The sequence below is a fragment of the Ranitomeya imitator genome, chromosome 1, assembly GCF_032444005.1.
Source record: "Ranitomeya imitator isolate aRanImi1 chromosome 1, aRanImi1.pri, whole genome shotgun sequence".
Lineage (NCBI taxonomy): Eukaryota > Metazoa > Chordata > Amphibia > Anura > Dendrobatidae > Ranitomeya > Ranitomeya imitator.
Window position 1 is genome coordinate 374,483,262 of NC_091282.1, and position 17,247 is coordinate 374,500,508.

Genomic DNA, 17,247 nt, shown 5'->3' on the forward strand with positions numbered 1-17,247 from the left:
GCTGCAATTCTGTGCGGCAAAAAACGCTGCGGATCTGCAATCAAATCCGCAACGTGTGCACACAGCCTTAGCATTTAGTGAGCCTAGCAAAAAGGCAAGCAAAAAACAAGTGTGGGATTGCACTTTTTTTGCAATTTCATCGCACTTTGAATTTTTTTCACATTTCCTGTTACACGACATGGTGAAACCAATGGTGTCGTTCAAAAGTAGAACTTGTCCCGCAAAAGATAAGCCCCCACATGGCCATATTGACGGAAACATTATGGCTCTGGAAAGAAGGGGAGCGATTAACGAAAAAAGCTCCAGGGGTGAAGGGGTTTAGAAACATGGATATGGACATATCTATGGAAATAGATATATAGATATATCTGTATGTATCCATCTATCCCATATCTATCTAATTCTATCCATCTGTCTGTGTCTATCTATCTATCTATCTATTATCTCTCTATCCCATATCTATCTATCTATTATCTGTCTGTGTCTATCTATCTATCTATCATCTCTCTATCCCATATCTATCTATCTATTATCTGTCTGTGTCTATCTATTATCTCTCTATCCCATATCTATCTATCTATTATCTCTCTATCCCATATCTATCTATCTATTATCTGTCTGTGTCTATCTATCTATCTATCTATCATCTGTCTATTATCTATCTATCCCACATCTATCTATCTATCTATCTATCATCTGTCTATTATCTATCTATCCCATATCTATCTATCTATCTATCTATCTATCTATCTATCTATCTATCTATCTATCTATCCCATATCTATCTATCTCTCTATCTATTATCTATCTATCTATCTATCTATCTATCTATCTATCTATCTATCTATCTCTCTGTGTAATGGAGTGTGGGTTGGACAAATGTAAAAGAGGAGTTGGACAGAAATGACACCACAAATCTTTTTGAAGAGAGAGGAGGGAGAGGAGGGAGGGGTTTGGGTGTGTTTTTGGAGGGGGTGTGCTAGATTCGGGCTTAGTGGCATTGCAAAGCATCATGGAACTTGTAGTATTAGGTCACAATAAGGAAGTAGTCGATTAACCCCATGAGAGCTGAATCCAGCACTGAAGATGTGCTGCTACAGCATGATAACAGCTAATATTGCTAAAATAAACACAGTAGATGTTTTCAGTGGCACATAATAGCAAGATTTATGAAAAAAAAAAAAAAACTTTATAGTAGTGGACAACTTCTTTAATGACCAGAGCTATTTTTGGTTTTTCATTTTCATATTTTGCTCCCTTTCTTCCCAGAGTCATAACTTTTTAATTTTTTGTTCAAAATGACCATGTGGGGGTTTGTTTTTTGCGGGATGAGTTGTACTTTTGAAACAACATGGTTTTACCATGTCGTGTACTTGAAAATGGGAAAAAATTCCAAGTGCGGTGAAATTGCAAAAAAAAAGTGCAATCCGACAGTTTTCTGTTATTTTTTTTTTTACCATGTTCACTAAATATTAAAACTGGCCTGCTATTATGATTCTCTAGGTCTTTACAAGTTCATAGACACCAAACATGTCTAGGTTCGTTTTTATTTACCGTATATACTCGAGTATAAGCCGACCCCCCTAATTTTGCCACAAAAATCTGGGAAAATAATGCTCTGCACCGTTCATTATTGCCCCATAAGATGCTCCATATAAAGCTGTGCCACATATAATGCTCTGCACCGTTCATTATGGCCCCATAGATGCTCCATATAAAGCTGTGCCACATATAATGCTCTGCACCGTTCATTATGGCCCGATAGATGCTCCATATAGAGCTGTGCCACATTTAATGCTCTGCACCGTTCATTATGGCCCCATAGATGCTCCATATAAAGCTGTGTCATATAGAATGCTCTGCACCATTGATTATGGCCCCATAGATGCTCCATAGAAAGCTGTGCCCCATATAGAATGCTCTGCACCGATCATTATTGCCCCATGGATGCTCCATAGAAAGCTGTGCCCCATATATATTGCTCTGCACCGTTGATTATGGCCCTATAGAAGCTCCTTATAAAGCTGTGCCATATATAATGCTGCTGCTGCTGCAATAAAAAAATAAAATAAAAAACACATACTCCCCTCTCTTCGCTCAGGACACCGGTGCTTTCAATATTTACCTGCTCCTCGTGCGTCCCCGTCTCCAGCACTGACGCTCAGCAGAGGGCGCGCACTGACTACGTCACCGCGCCCTCCAACCTGAGCGCCACAGCCAAGAGACGCTGCAGACGGATCCGCACCAGAGCGAGGAGCAGGTAAATATCACGCAGTGCTGCACTCCCCGTATACTTACCTGCTCCCGGCGCGGTCCCTGCAGTCCCTGGCTTCCCCGGCGCAGCATCTTCTTCCTGTATTGAGCGGTCACAGTTACCGCTCATTTACAGCAATGACTATGCGGCTCCACCCCTATGGGAGGTGGAGCCGCATATTCATTTCTGTAATGAGCGGTGCCATGTGACCACTCAGTACAGGAAGAATCTGCAGAGCCGGAGAAGCCAGGGACTGCAGGGACCGCGCCGCAGCAGGTAAGTATAACTACACAGCCCCCGCTGCCCCTCACCTGCCGACTCCCGGGTATATGACTCGAGTATAAGCCGAGAGGGGGACTTTCAGCCCAAAAAAATGGGCTGAAAATCTCGGCTTATACTCGAGTATATACGGTAAGTGGTGAAAAAAATTCCAAAATTTGTAAAAAAAAAAGCGCCATTTTCCGTTACCTGTAGCGTCTCCATTTTTTGTGATCTCTGGTTGGGTGAGGGCTTATTTTTACGTGACAAGCTGACATTTTTAATGATACCATTTTGGTGCAGATACGATCTTTTGATCACCCGTTATTGCATTTTAATGCTACCAAAAAATCCTAATTCTGACGTTTTGACTTTTTTTTGTTACACCATTTAGCGATCGGGTTAATTCTTTTTTTATATTCATAGATCGGGCGATTCTGAACGCAGTGATACCAAATATGTGTATGTTTGATTTATTTTTATTGTTGTATTTTTAATGGGTCGAAAGGGGGATACAAAGCCATCCACAACCGGTGTCCTCCATACATCTGTGACCTCGTCTCCCGGTACTTACCTACACGCAACCTCCGATCCTCACAAGATCTCCTTCTCTATTCCCCTCTTATCTCCTCTTCCCACAATCGCATACAAGATTTCTCTCGCGTATCACCCCTACTCTGTAACTCTCTACCACAACATATCAGACTCTCGCCTACCATCGAAACCTTCAAAAAAAACCTGAAGACCCACCTCTTCCGGCAAGCCTACAACCTGCAGTAACCACCGATCGACCAAACCACTGCACGACCAGCTCTATCCTTACCTTCTGTATCCTCACCCATCCTTTGTAGATTGTGAGCCCACGCGGGCAGGGCCCTCTCTCCTCCTGTACCAGTAGTGACTTGTATGGTTTAAGATTACTTTACTAGTTTTTATTATGTACACCCCTTTTCACATGTAAAGCGCCATTGAATAAATAGCACTATAATAATAAATAATATTAATAATTTGAACTTAATATTTTTGAATTTTTTTTTTTTTTTTACTTTTGGCATGCTCTAGTCTTTAGAAGCTGCCATAATCCGTGGCTCTGCTACATACAGGCAATGATCAGATCATCTGTATGTGGCAGAATTGCTCACTTGATATGAGCGCCTACTGGGCGGCACTAATAGAAATCCAGCAGTGACAACCATAGAGGTCTGCTGGAGACCTCTGGTTGTCATGCCGGCCTATCTGTGACTCGCAATCACGTGACAGGGTCACCGATGGGCGGGATTTCTGGCGTTTGCCGCGGGTGAAATTGATCGCGATTCTACCAGCGGCTGTTAGAGGCACATGTCAGCTGTTCAACATAGCTGACATGTGCCGGAAAAGATGTTGGCTCAGCGCTGGAGCCCACATCAATGGGAGGGAGTCCGACATCGGCGTACATGTACGCCCAATGTCAGAAAAAGATTAAACAACAACAACAACCACAAGATGGATTTCATCAACCAAGGTATCATTTTAATGAGTATAACGGCGCCGACCTGACACTGTCTGTAGGTTACTGTGCACAATCCTGCTGACAGGTTCTATTTAAGGAGTTATGATTGTGTTTTATTTTATTACATTGCATAGTTAAACTGCTTTAACGATATATTAACTGGTCAAAATAAAACGTGATTAGCTTTTACTGTGCCTGCTGAATGGAACCCATAACTACAAGAAAGGGAACCTATCACATGATTCACGGTGTTCAATCAATCAGAGCCTGGCTGCACAGTTGCAGGCAGATATATTTCTCTTTGAGATCTTCTAATGCCGAGAAGTGTTTTTGAGAAAAATGTACCTGGCTGTAATCATGCATCCAGTCTTTGATTCATGCTTTGAGTCAAATCACAGGTTCCATTTAAGGAGGCTCCAAGAACATCCATTCAGAAGTTATACATTCGAAATCGACCTTATATCCTCATCGTCATTTTAAAATGGCGATCAGTAAAAAGTTAATAGCACCCTCCTGTAGGCGAAATTCCCATGGGCGATAGCAGTATACAACAGTTGACACCCTGCAACATCGGTCCAGACCGGTTTTGGAACCAATCGAGGACGATTAACCACTTAAATACCGCTGTCAAAGGGTCACATCAGCCTCCAGTGAGATACTGACAGGTCCCGGACTGCAGTACACAGGTACTGCAATGTACGTGACCAATGATCAAATTAAAAAATATACAAGTCCCATAGAGGTACTCAGTGAAAAAGTAAAAAAAAAAAAAAACACAATCACAAAGCCATTTTGCCACTAAAACACAGCCTTTGTGATAAAAGCAAAACATAAAACTACTCAAGTACTGCTGTCTATTTGTTCATTCTACTCTCGCAAAACTCAAAATAAGGCTCAGCTCACATTTGTTCTGTGCTCTCCGCTGAGCACTTACGTTGAGGTTGCCATGTAAATCCCCAAAATTTCGATTCAGACAAATGCTCCAATGGAACCACTGACTTATCAGGCCGATGGAGTCACTTTCAACGCTATCTGGTCTCTGTTCCAGCAACGTCCCTTCATTTTAGGTGTCATTTTAGACCACAAGTGTGGTTGATCACTGTTCTGTGCATGCCTAAAAAGATGGATATCAACAGAACATATGCCAAATGGAGCCCAAAGTGACTTGATCTACCTCATTATAGTGAGTGGTTCCGTCGAGAGTTTTGTTTGAATGAGCAGCACGGTGGCTCAGTGGATAGCACAGCAGCCTTGCAGCGCTGGGGTCCTGGGTTCTAATCCCACCCAGGACAACATCTGCAAAGAGTTTGTATGTTCTCTCCGTGTTTGCGTGGGTTTCCTCCGGGTACTCCGGTTTCCTCCCACATTCCAAAGACAATACTGAGAGGGATTCTAGATTGTGAGCCCCATCGGGGAACAGTGATGATAATGTGTGCAAAACTGTAAAGCGCTGCGGAATATGTTAGCGCTATATAAAAAAAAAAATTATTATTAATCACATTTTTGTGAGATTTACACAGAACTCCAACGTAAGTGCAGAATGTGCATGAATGTGATTCTGCATTATACTGAAAGCGATCAGAAAAGTCTTATCTACCTCAAAATATTACCAATAAAAACAATAACTTATCTTGAAAAAACCAGACCCACTCAGGTCCTTCTTCTGTCACTAGAGAAATAGGAGGTTGCCATGTTACTGATAGAACAAGGACTCTAAAAAAGCGACATGGCTCCCACTCCCTCAAATGAAAATCCAATGAAATCTGGACTCCAAATCCAAATTCTCCCCTCCTTCCGAACCCCAATGTGCCTAAACTGCAGGAAGCGGCCACATGTTTGCAATTATTGAAGCGGGGAGAGCGCACTTCATTTCTGGGGTGCGTGTTGCCGAAGCTCACGCTGGGCACAATGTTTGGGCACTAAACTGGCATATTTTCAATTCTACAGAATAAAAAGCACAGCGTGGATGTTACAAAATAGTCACTACAGCCACAGATGAACTCATTGAGAGGTGCCGTTTCTACAAATGGGGTCACTTTTGCATTTTGTAATGCTGTTATGGCACCTTAGAGGCTCTGCAAATTTCATCTACAAACTATTCTAGCAAAATCTGTGCTCCAAAAGCCAAATAGTGTTTCTTCATTCTCAGCCCTGACATGTGGCCAAACAGTAGTTTCTGACTACACATACGTTATCACCACATTTAGGAGAAATTGTGCAGTAAATTTTGGGGTCCAGTTTCACCTATTAACCCTTGTGTAAGTGAAAAATTTGCTGCAAATACAAAAAAATTCATTTTTCCCATTAAATTCTTATATTTCCAAGTCCCAATGTTATAAACATTAGTAGTGTACTGCCATGTTCGGTAAAAATTGCATAACAAATGATCTTGTGCATTTTCTCCTATTACCCCTTGTGTGAATTAAAACTTTGAGGCTAAAGTAAAATTTTTGCGAAAACCCCTATGTTTTTCGTTTTCATGGCCCAATCTTATAAAATTTTATAATGTAGTTTGTGGGTTGAAATGCTCACCAAACTCCTACATAACTTTCTTATGTGGTTTAGTTAACCAAATGGGGTCACTTTTGGTGTTTCTCCTTTTTTGGCAACTTGGGGGCTCTGCAAATGCAACACTGTGTCCAAATTTGTGTTCCAGAAATTAAATATGGTTCTTTGCTTATCAAGTTTTGCCATGTGCACAAACATTAGTTTTTGATCACATATGGGGTATCACTGTGTTCAGGAGAAATTGCATAACAAATTATGGGGTCCATTTTCTCTTATAACCCCTTGTGGAAATATTAAATTTAATGCTAAAACAGTATTTTAGTGGAAAGAATGTAAATTTATATCTAAATGTTATAAAGTGTTGCAAATCACTTTTAGATTAAAAATGCTCAGTACACCCCTAGATGAATTCCTTGAGGGGTCTAGTTTCTGAAATGGGGTCACTTGTGTGGGGTTTCTGTTTTTTCATTTGAGGGGCTCTGCAAATGCGATATGGCATTCACAATCAATGCCAGACATATTTACACTCCAAAAATCAAATAGCGCTCTTTCCTTTCCGAGCCCTGCAAGGTGCCCAAACAGCAGTTTTGGACCACAAACGGGGTAGCATCATGTTCGGGAAAAATTGTGAAACAAGTTATGGAGTCCGTTTTCTCCTGTGATCCATTGTGAAAATTAGAAATTTGGGGCTAAAACAAAGTTTTAGAGGAAAAAACGTAATTTTCATTTTCACATTTTAAAAAGTTTTGTGAAGCACTTATGGGTGCATCATGCTCAACACCTTCCTAGAAGAATTCCTTGATGGGTCTAGTTTCCAAAATGGGGTCACTTGTGGGGGTTTCTGCTGGTTTGGTACCTCAAGGGCCCTTCAGAGCCCTGCCGTGTGTCCAGGCAAAACCTTTTCTGTATTAAATTTTTATTGAAATTTTTAACCGCTTTTTAACCTCGGACGGGATAGTATGTCCGAGGTCAGAACCCCCGCTTTGATGCGGGCTTCGGCGGTGAGCCCGCATCAAAGCTGGGACATGTCAGCTGTTTTGAATAGCTGACATGTGCCCGCAATAGCGGCGGGTGGAAACGCGATTCACCTGCCGCTATTAACTAGTTAAACGTTGTCAAACGCTGACAGCGGCATTAAACTACCACTTCCGGCCATCAGGCCGGAAATGAGAGCAGCGTTGGCATGACAACCTTGATGGTTCTTCTATGGTTGTTGATGCCAGATTGCTGTGAGCACCACTCTTTTAGAGCCATCCTTTCTGGCATATTTCTGACGTTATCCTTTTAGAGCCATCCTTATAGAGACAGACCATGGTCCGACAGACCTGTATCTGTGAATTTATAGCAAGCTAAATGCACATGAAATAGGCCAGGTGTGATCAGGAGGGAGGGGCAGCAGGGAGACTGGTCACAGAAACAGGAGTGGATTAATTAGAAGTCAGAAGGGAAAATGCAAGGGGAAATAGATCCAAATGGAAAGATAAAGCCAACTGTGTGTTGGCATCAAGGAATTAAGGTGAGAAAACATGCAGGGGAAAAAAAAAAAAAACAATAATAGCAGCCAGCGATACATACCAGGTACAGCAGAAGGATACAGGGTGAGAAGGATCAGGAAAGTTGGGTGATGGTGATGGGATTGGTGTTGAGGTCAAAATTGGCTCAGTCAGTTAGGGGTTAATTCTTCTCAAAATTAAGCGATAAAATTAATATTAAGTACTAATGAAGAGTAAATTAGCAGAATTTAGCTTGGCCCATTTGTTCAGCCATGTGCAACAATCACAGTCTCTCATGTGGCTCTTTAGGAAAATAAATTGGCTAGCCCTGACCTACAGGATAGGCCAATTGGTGGGCACTTAATTTTTCTGAGGGGCCACATAAGAAACCATGAATGATGGGAAGGGTGGAAACAATAGGTTGAAATAAATTCTGCTCAATATTTATATATTCGTCATAATTATTTTATTTTAATTGTATAACTTAAAGTGAGCCTGTCACCCCACTCAGGCATTTGTAACTTAAAAGAGCCACCTTGTGCAGCACTAATGCTGTATTCTAACAAGGTGGCTCTTTTAGTTATGCTCCCTGCACACGCTAAAATAAACGCTTATAAAATGTGCCCCCTCATACCGTGAAATCGTTCCGGGGGCAGGTCTTTCCCCCCTAATCAGACGCAGCACAGCCGTCACTTCAGGCCTGTGCGCCGGCTCCTCTTGCTTCATTAACGTCCCCGATGCCTGCGCTGTAAGTATTTTTTTCCAGGCATGCGCATTTGCGCTGCCCTTCGAACTTACAGCGCAGGCGCCGGGGAAGCTACTGAAGCAAGAGGAAGCGGCGCCCGGCGCGCCAGGCCTGGAGTGACAGTTGTGCTGCGTCTGCTTAGGGGGAAAAGACCCGCCCACGGGACGATTTCACGGTATGACGGGGCACCTTTTATAAGCATTTATTTCAGCGTGTGCAGGGAGCATACAGTTATATGAAAAAGTTTGGGCACCCCTATTAATCTTAAGCTTAATGTTTTATAAAAATTTTTTTTTTTGCAACAGCTATTTCAGTTTCTTGTATCTAATAACTGTTGGACACAGTAATGTTTCTACCTTGAAATGAGGTTTATTGTAGTAACAGAAAATGTGCAATCTGCATAACAAAATTTGACAGGTGCATAAGTATGGGCACCCTTATCATTTTCTTGTTTTAAATACTCCTAACTACTTTTTACTGACTTACTAAAGCACTTTTTTTTGGCTTTCTAACCTCATTGAGCTTTGAACTTCACAGCCAGGTGTATGCAATCATGAGAAAAGCTTCTTAAAGTGGCCACTTGCAAGTTGTTCTCCTGTTTGAATCTCCTCTGAAGAGTGGCATCATGGGCTCCTCAAAACAACTGTCTAATGATCTGAAAACAAAGATTATTCAACATAGTTGTTCAGGGGAAGGATACAAAAAGCTGTCTCAGAGATTTAACCTGTCAATTTCCACTGTGAGGAACATAGTAAGGAAATGGAAGAACACAGGTACAGTTCTTGTTAAGGCCAGAAGTGGCAGGCCAAGAAAAACATCAGAAAGGCAGAGAAGAAGAGTGGTGAGATCAGTCAAGAACAATCCTCAGACCACTTCCAGAGAGCTGCAGCATCAACTTGCTGCAGATGGTGTCACTGTGCATCGGTCAACTATACAACGCACTTTGCACAAGGAGAAGCTGTATGGGAGAGTGATGCGAAAGAAGCCGTTTTTGCAAGCACACCACAAACCGAGTCAGCTGAGGTATGCAAAAGCACATTTGGAGAAGCCAATTTCTTTTTAGAAGAAGGTCCTGTGGACTGATGAAACCAAGATTGAGTTGTTTGGTCATACAAAAAGGCGTTATGCATGGCAGCCAAAAAACACAGCATTCCAAGAAAAATACTTGCTACCTTTGGTGGAGGTTCCATCATGCTTTGGGGCTGTGTGGCCAATGCCGGCACCGGGAATCTTGTTAAAGTTGAGGGACGCATGGATTCCTCTCAGTATCAGCAGATTCTTGACAATAATGTTCATGAATCAGTGACAAAGTTGAAGTTACGCAGGGGATGGATCTTTCAGTAAGACAATGATCCAAAACACCGCTCCAAATCTACTCAGGCATTCATGCAGAGGAACAATTACACTGTTATGGAATGGCCATCCCAGTCCCCAGACCTGAATATAATTGAACATCTGTGGGATCATTTGAAGAGGGCTGTCCATGCTCGGCGACCATCAAACTTAACTGAACTGGAATTGTTTTGTAAAGAGGAATGGTCATCCAGGATCCAGGAACTCATTAAAAGCTACAGGAAGCGACTACAGGCTGTTATTTTTGCAAAAGGAGGATCTACTAAATATTAACCCCTTTACCTCAAGGGTGGTTTGCACGTTAATGACCAGGCCAATTTTTACAATTCTGACCACTGTCCCTTTATGAGGTTATAACTCTGGCACGCTTCAACGGATCCTGGTGATTCTGACATTTTTTTCTCGTGACATATTTTACTTCATGATAGTGGTAAAATTTCTTTGATGTTACCTGCGTTTATTTATGAAAAAAACGGAAATTTGGTGAAAATTTAGAAATTTTTCAACTTTGAATTTTTATGCAATTAAATCACAGAGATATGTCACACAAAATACTTAATAGGTAACATTTCCCATATGTCTACTCTACATCAGCACAATTTTGGAACCAAAATTTTTTTTTGTTAGGGAGTTATAAGGGTTAAAAGTTGACCAGCAATTTCTCATTTTTACAACACCATTTTTTTTTTAGGGACCACATCTCTTTTGAAGTCATTTTGAGGGGTCTACATGATAAAAAATAAACCAAGTGTGACACCATTCTAAAAACTGCACCCCTCAAGGTGCTCAAAACCACATTTAAGAAGTTTATTAACCCTTCAGGTGTTTCACAGGAATTTTTAGAATGTTTAAATAAAAATGAACATTTAACTTTATTTCACAAAAAATTTACTTCAGCTCCAATTTGTTTTATTTTACCAAGGGTAACAGGAGAAAATGGACCCCAAAGGTTGTTGTACAATTTGTCCTGAGTACGCCGATACCCCACATGTGGGGGTAAACCACTGTTTGGGCGCATGGCAGAGCTCGGAAGCGTAGGAGCGCCATTTGATTTTCAATGCAAAATTGACTGGAATTGAGATGGGACGCCATGTTGCTTTTGGAGAGCCCCTGATGTGCCTAAACATTGAAACCCCCCACAAGTGACACCATTTTGGAAAGTAGACCCCCTAAGGAACTTATCTAGATGTGTGGTGAGCACTTTGACCCACCAAGGGCTTCACAGAAGTTTATAATACAGAGCCGTAAAAATAAAAAATCATATTTTTTCACAAAAATGATCTTTTCTCCCCCAATTTTTTATTTTCCCAAGGGTAAGAGAAGAAACTGGATCCCAAAAGTTGTTGTACAATTTGTCCTGAGTACGCTGATATGTGGGGGTAAACCACTATTTGGGCGCATGGCAGAGCTCGGAAGGGAAGGAGCGCCATTTGACTTTTCAATGCAAAATTAACTGGAATTGAGATGGGACGCCATGTTGCATTTAGAGAGCCACTGATGTGCCTAAACATTGAAACCCCCCACAAGTGACACCATTTTGGAAAGTAGACCCCCTAAGGAACTCTTCTAGGTGTGTTGAGAGAGCTTTGAACCCCCAAGTGTTTCACTACAGTTTATAACGCAGAGCCGTGAAAATAAAAAATCTTTTAACCCTGACTTTATCCCCAACCCTAACCCTAACTTTAGCCCCAACCCTAACTTTAGCCCCAACCCTAACTTTAGCACCAACCCTAACTTTAGCCCCAACCCTAACTTTATCCCCAACCCTAACCCTAACTTTAGCCCCAACCCTAACTTTAGCCCCAACCCTAACTGTAGCCTTAACCCTAGCCCCAACCCTAACCCTAGCCCTAACGGGAAAATGGAAATAAATACATTTTTTAAAATTTGTTAATTTTTCCCTAACTAAGGGGGTGATGAAGGGGGGTTTGATTTACTTTTATAGCGGGTTTTTTAGCGGAGTTGTATGATTGGCAGCCGTCACACACTGAAAGACGCTTTTTATTGCAAAAAATAGTTTTTTGCGTTACCACATTTTGAGAGCTATAATTTTTCCATATTTTGGTCCACAGAGTCATGTGAGGTCTTGTTTTTTGCGGGACGAGTTGACGTTTTTATTGGTAACATTTACGGGCACGTGACAATTTTTGATCGCTTTTTATTCCAATTTTTGTGAGGCAGAATGACCAAAAACCAGCTATTCATGAATTTCTTTTGGGGGAGGCGTTTATACCGTTCTGCATTTGGTAAAATGGATAAAGCAGTTTTATTCTTCGGGTCAGTACGATTACAGCGATACCTCATTTATATCATTTTTTTATGTTTTGGCGCTTTTATACGATAAAAACTTTTATACAAAAAATAATTATTTTTGCATCGCTTTATTCTGAGGACTATAACTTTTTTATTTTTTCGCTGATGATGCTGTATGGCGGCTCGTTTTTGGCGGGACAAGATGGCGTTTTCAGCGGTACCATGGTTATTTATTTACGTCTTTTTGAATGCGTGTTATTCCACTTTTTGTTTGGCGGTATGATAATAAAGCATTGTTTTTTGCCTCTTATTTTTTACCGCTTCACTGAAGGGGTTAATTAGCGGGACAGTTTCATAGGTGGGGTCGTTACGGACGTGGCGATACTAAATATGTGTACTTTTATTTTTTTTTTTATTTAGATAAAGAAATGTATTTATAGGAACAATATTTTTTTTTTGGAGGGGGGCGGGAGGAATTTTTTTAATTTTTTTTTTTTACACTATAACATTGCCCCGGGGGGGGGGGGGGGGGGAGCCATGTTCTAGTGTAAGGTCACTGATCTGACACTTTGCTGTGCAGGAGCTGTGAAGCCACCTCCCTCCCTGCAGGACCCGGATGCTGCGGCAATTTTGGATCTGGGCCTGCTGCAGGGAGGAGAGGTAAGAGACCCTCGCAGCAACGCGATCACATCGCGTTGCTCCGGGGGTCTCAAGGAAGCCCGCAGGGAGCCCCCTCCCTGCGCGATGCTTCCCTATACCGCTGGAACACTGCGATCATGTTTGATCGCGGTGTGCAGGGGGTTAATGTGCCGGGAGCGGTCCGTGACCGCTCCTGGCACATTGTGCCGGATGTCGGCTGTGATAACTGACACCCGGCCGCGATCCCCCTGTGAGTGCGGCCGATCGCTATGACGTACTATCCTGTCGGTGGTCATACGGGCCCACCCCACCTCGACGGGATAGTACGTCACATGTCAGAAAGGTGTTATTGTCACTTTTCTGGTGGGGTGCCCATACTTATGCACCTGTCAAATTTTGTTTGAATGCAGATTGCACATTTTCTGTTAGTACAATAAACCTCATTTCAAGACAGAAACATTAATGTGTCCAACAGTTATTAGATTTATTAAACTGAAATAGCTGTTGCAAAAAAAAAACAAATTTTATATAACATTAAGCTTAAGATTAATAGGGGTGCCCAAACTTTTTCATAACACTGTAACTAAAAGAGCCACCTTGTCAGAATGCAGCATTAGTGCTGCACAAGTTGGCTCTTTTACTTACAAACACCTGAGGGGGGTGACAGGTTCCCTTTAACCCCTTTCCAAAATCAGGTGTAATAATACGCCGATATCGGACACCCTCCCTTTGATGTGGGCTCCGGCGGTGAGCCCACATCTTTTCCGGCACATGTCCGCTGTTTTGAACAGTTGACATGTGCCGCTAAACAGCTGCGGGAGAAATTGCGATCTTCCCGCCGCTGTTAACCTATAAAATGTTGCTGTCAAACTCTGACAGCGGCATTTAACACGCTCTTACGGAACACATGCCGGAAATCCAGCCCATCGGTGCCCGTGTCACATGACCGCGGGTTGCCGATGAGTTGGCATGACAACCAGAGGTCCCCAGAAGACCTCTATGGTTGTCATTGCCGGATTGCTAAGACCGCCTCCCGGTGCTCATAGCAAGTGAGCAATTCTGCTGCATACAGGCGATCTGATCACCTGTATGTAGCAGAGTTGATCGGGTTATGGCAGTTTCCAGTCTCCCATGGAGACTATTGAAGCATGACAAAAGTAAAAAACAAATGTTTTTAAAAATATAAAATAAATTTTAAAAAAATATATATAAAAGTTCAAATTACCCCCTTTTTGCTCCATTCAAAATAAATTAAAAAAAAAAACAAATATACACATATTTGGTATTGCCAAGTTCAGAATCTCCTGATCTATCAATATAAAAAAAAGTATTAACCCGATCGCTAAATGGCATAACGATAAAAAAAAGTCAAAACACCAGAAATTTTGGTCGCCGCATCATTGCATTAAAATGCAATAACGGGCGATCAAAAGATCTTATCTGCACCAAAATGGTATCTTTAAAAACGTCAGCTCAGCGCGCAAAAAATAAGCCGAGATTACAAAAAATGGAGACGCTACAAGTACCGGAAAATGTCGCAATTTTTATTTTATTTTTTTTTTTTTAAACAAACTTTGGAATTTTTTTTACTACTTAGATAAAAAAAGAACCTAGACTTGTTTGGTGTCTATGAACTCGTAATGACCTGGAAAATCATAATGGCAGGTCAGTTTTAGAATTTAGTGAACATAGTAAAAAAGCAACACAAAAAAACAATTGTGGAATTGCACTTTTTGAAATTTCACCACACTTTGAATTTTTAATTTCCGTTTTGCAGTGCATGATATGTTAAAACCAATGGTGTGGTTCAAAAGTACAACTTGTCCCGCAGAAATCAAGCCCTCACATGGCCATATTGATCGAAAAATAAAAAAAAATAATGGCTCTGGGAAGAAGGGGAGCAAAACACTAAAACACAAAAATGAAAATACCTCCGGTCATGAAGGGGTTAACATTGACCAGAATCAAGTATGATGACATCCCCCTATATACCGTATAAGCCCACACATAGCTCCCTTGTACCGTAAGAGCCCACATACAGCCCCCTACATACAGAATGAACCCCCACATAGCCCCTCTATAAACAGTATGAGCTCCAAAATAGCCTATAATGTACAGTGTGAGCCCTCACATAGCCTCCTAGATACAGGGGGTGAAATAAGTACTGAACTTGCCACCAAGTAAGTATATTTCTAAAGATGATACTGACATGAAATTCTCACCAGATGTCGGTAATAACCCATCCAATCCACACAGTCAAAGAAATCAAACCATAGATGTCCATAAATTAGGTTATGTGCAATAATCAGAAATGATAGAGGGCCAGATGCACCCCATGGGCTGCACTTTGCCTAGTTCTGGGATAGGGGATACATGTTTGATCGTAGGGGGCCGCACAAATCACTAGAACAAAGGTTGCAAGCCACCTATACTTCTTCACTGAGAGGAGTTTGTTCAGAGTGGCAGCAGAAATGTTTAAAAACCATTCCATACCAACTCAATGGGAGTTGCAAATAGTTGGGTGCATACTGTAAATGATACTGTACATTAAAAAGACTGTACCTTTTCAACTCAGGCTCTTACCTCTTAATGCCTAGTCTTGTTTTCATTTCATCCAAAACCGATTCATCCTTCCATAACTGCAGTAAGAGATATAAAACAGGACAACTTAGTTCTGTACACATCTTCATCATGACCTAGCACCTGGCAGTAAAACCTAAAATATTTTTAATGTACGGCCGGCAGTATAGGAGCTATCGCCCTCGTTTCCTCCATTTGTATATATGTTGGTAATGCCCATATAGGCATACATTCTAGACATACAGGCATCTACTGACTCCATGTGTGTGATCAGTAGGTTTTGTTAGGAAAAAAATTAGCTGTCCCTACTGCACTTAAAGGGAACCTGTCACCTGAATTTGGCGGGACTGGTTTTGGGTCATATGGGCGGAGTTTTCGGGTGTTTGATTCACCCTTTCCTTACCCGCTGGCTGCATGCTGGCTGCAATATTGGATTGAAGTTCATTCTCTGTCCTCCATAGTACACGCCTGCGCTGTGCAAGATTGCCTTGTGCAGGCGTGTACTATGGAGGACAGAGAGTGAACTTCAATCCCATATTGCAGCCAGCATGCAGCCAGCGAGTAAGGAAAGGGTGAATCAAACACCCGAAAACTCCGCCCATATGACCCAAAACCAGTCCCGCCAAATTCAGGTGACAGAGTCCCTTTAAATAAAAAACCAGATAAAAACAAAAAAGAGAAAATAAATAATTTTCAAAAGAGCTAGAACAAAAAAAAAAAAAAGTGTGTAAATATAGTCTAAGATTTGGGCTACGTAGAGAAATATAGCAAAAGCTTGAGTTGACTTTGAAGCCGCCACAAAGTCTGAGATGATTATCCTGAGTAAAATTATCCATCCCGTTCACAATTGTATGCAACACTCTATAACATGATTACACTTACAACTGAACTGAATTTGGTGCGGATGACGCCTGGAGCAAGACAGTTCACCCTGATGTTGCGATGTGTTAATTCTGGAGCAAGGGCCTTGGTTAGGCCAAGCAATGCAGTTTTACTGACACTATAGGGACCCAGAGTCTGAGGGGAGAAAAAAAAAGAAGAAAAAAAAAAAGAATCACAATTCATACATAAGATCAGATGAGGAGGAACATCACATGTACTAAAGATAACCATATGGAGATAAAGAAGAAGAGATCCCCTGACGGGCAAAAGGGTAACAATGTTTTAAACTTTTGACTTTCAGGCTCCATATCTCACCATTCATCATGGATTTGAACGTGAAACTATCAGAATTTTATAGACAATCATCTCGGCTATCTCATACGTAAATTTGACTTGCAACGATTTATCATATGATTAGTTAAGCAGATTCGTGTCAGGTCACTGCATGGTTACCGTTTTGCTCCTGGTGGTGAAAACATTTTTTTTTCTTCCTGTATACTCTAAATCAGAGGTCCCCAACTCCAGTCCTCAAGGCCCACCAACATGTCATGTTTTCAGGATTTCCTTAGTCTTGCCCAGGTAATAATTGCATCACCTGTGCAATGCAAAGGAAATCCTGAAAACATGACCTGTTGGTGGGCCTTGAGGACTGGAGTTGGGGACCTCTGCTCTAAATTACAACCGTTTCTCACATTCCCCAATAGCTCAGTTTGTTATTAGGTTGATAACCAAGCGAACGGTCACTGGCTCGAATGGAGGCACCGCCATGAAGAAGATTTTCCAAGAAAAGAGA

The 17,247-nt window shown here is 41.6% G+C and overlaps 1 protein-coding gene across 1 annotated transcript in view; it reads right to left on the reverse strand.

Annotated features, from left to right (window-relative positions):
* LOC138673411 (dehydrogenase/reductase SDR family member 4-like) overlaps positions 1-17,247 on the reverse strand; it is a 60,471-nt gene that overhangs the window by 10,170 nt on the left and 33,054 nt on the right. The window contains exons 7-8 of the mRNA XM_069761799.1: positions 16,455-16,589; positions 15,576-15,631 (exon numbers count right to left, since the gene is read on the reverse strand). Of these exons, the coding sequence (XP_069617900.1) occupies positions 15,576-15,631; positions 16,455-16,589 (191 nt within the window). The remainder of the gene's footprint in view (positions 1-15,575; positions 15,632-16,454; positions 16,590-17,247) is intronic.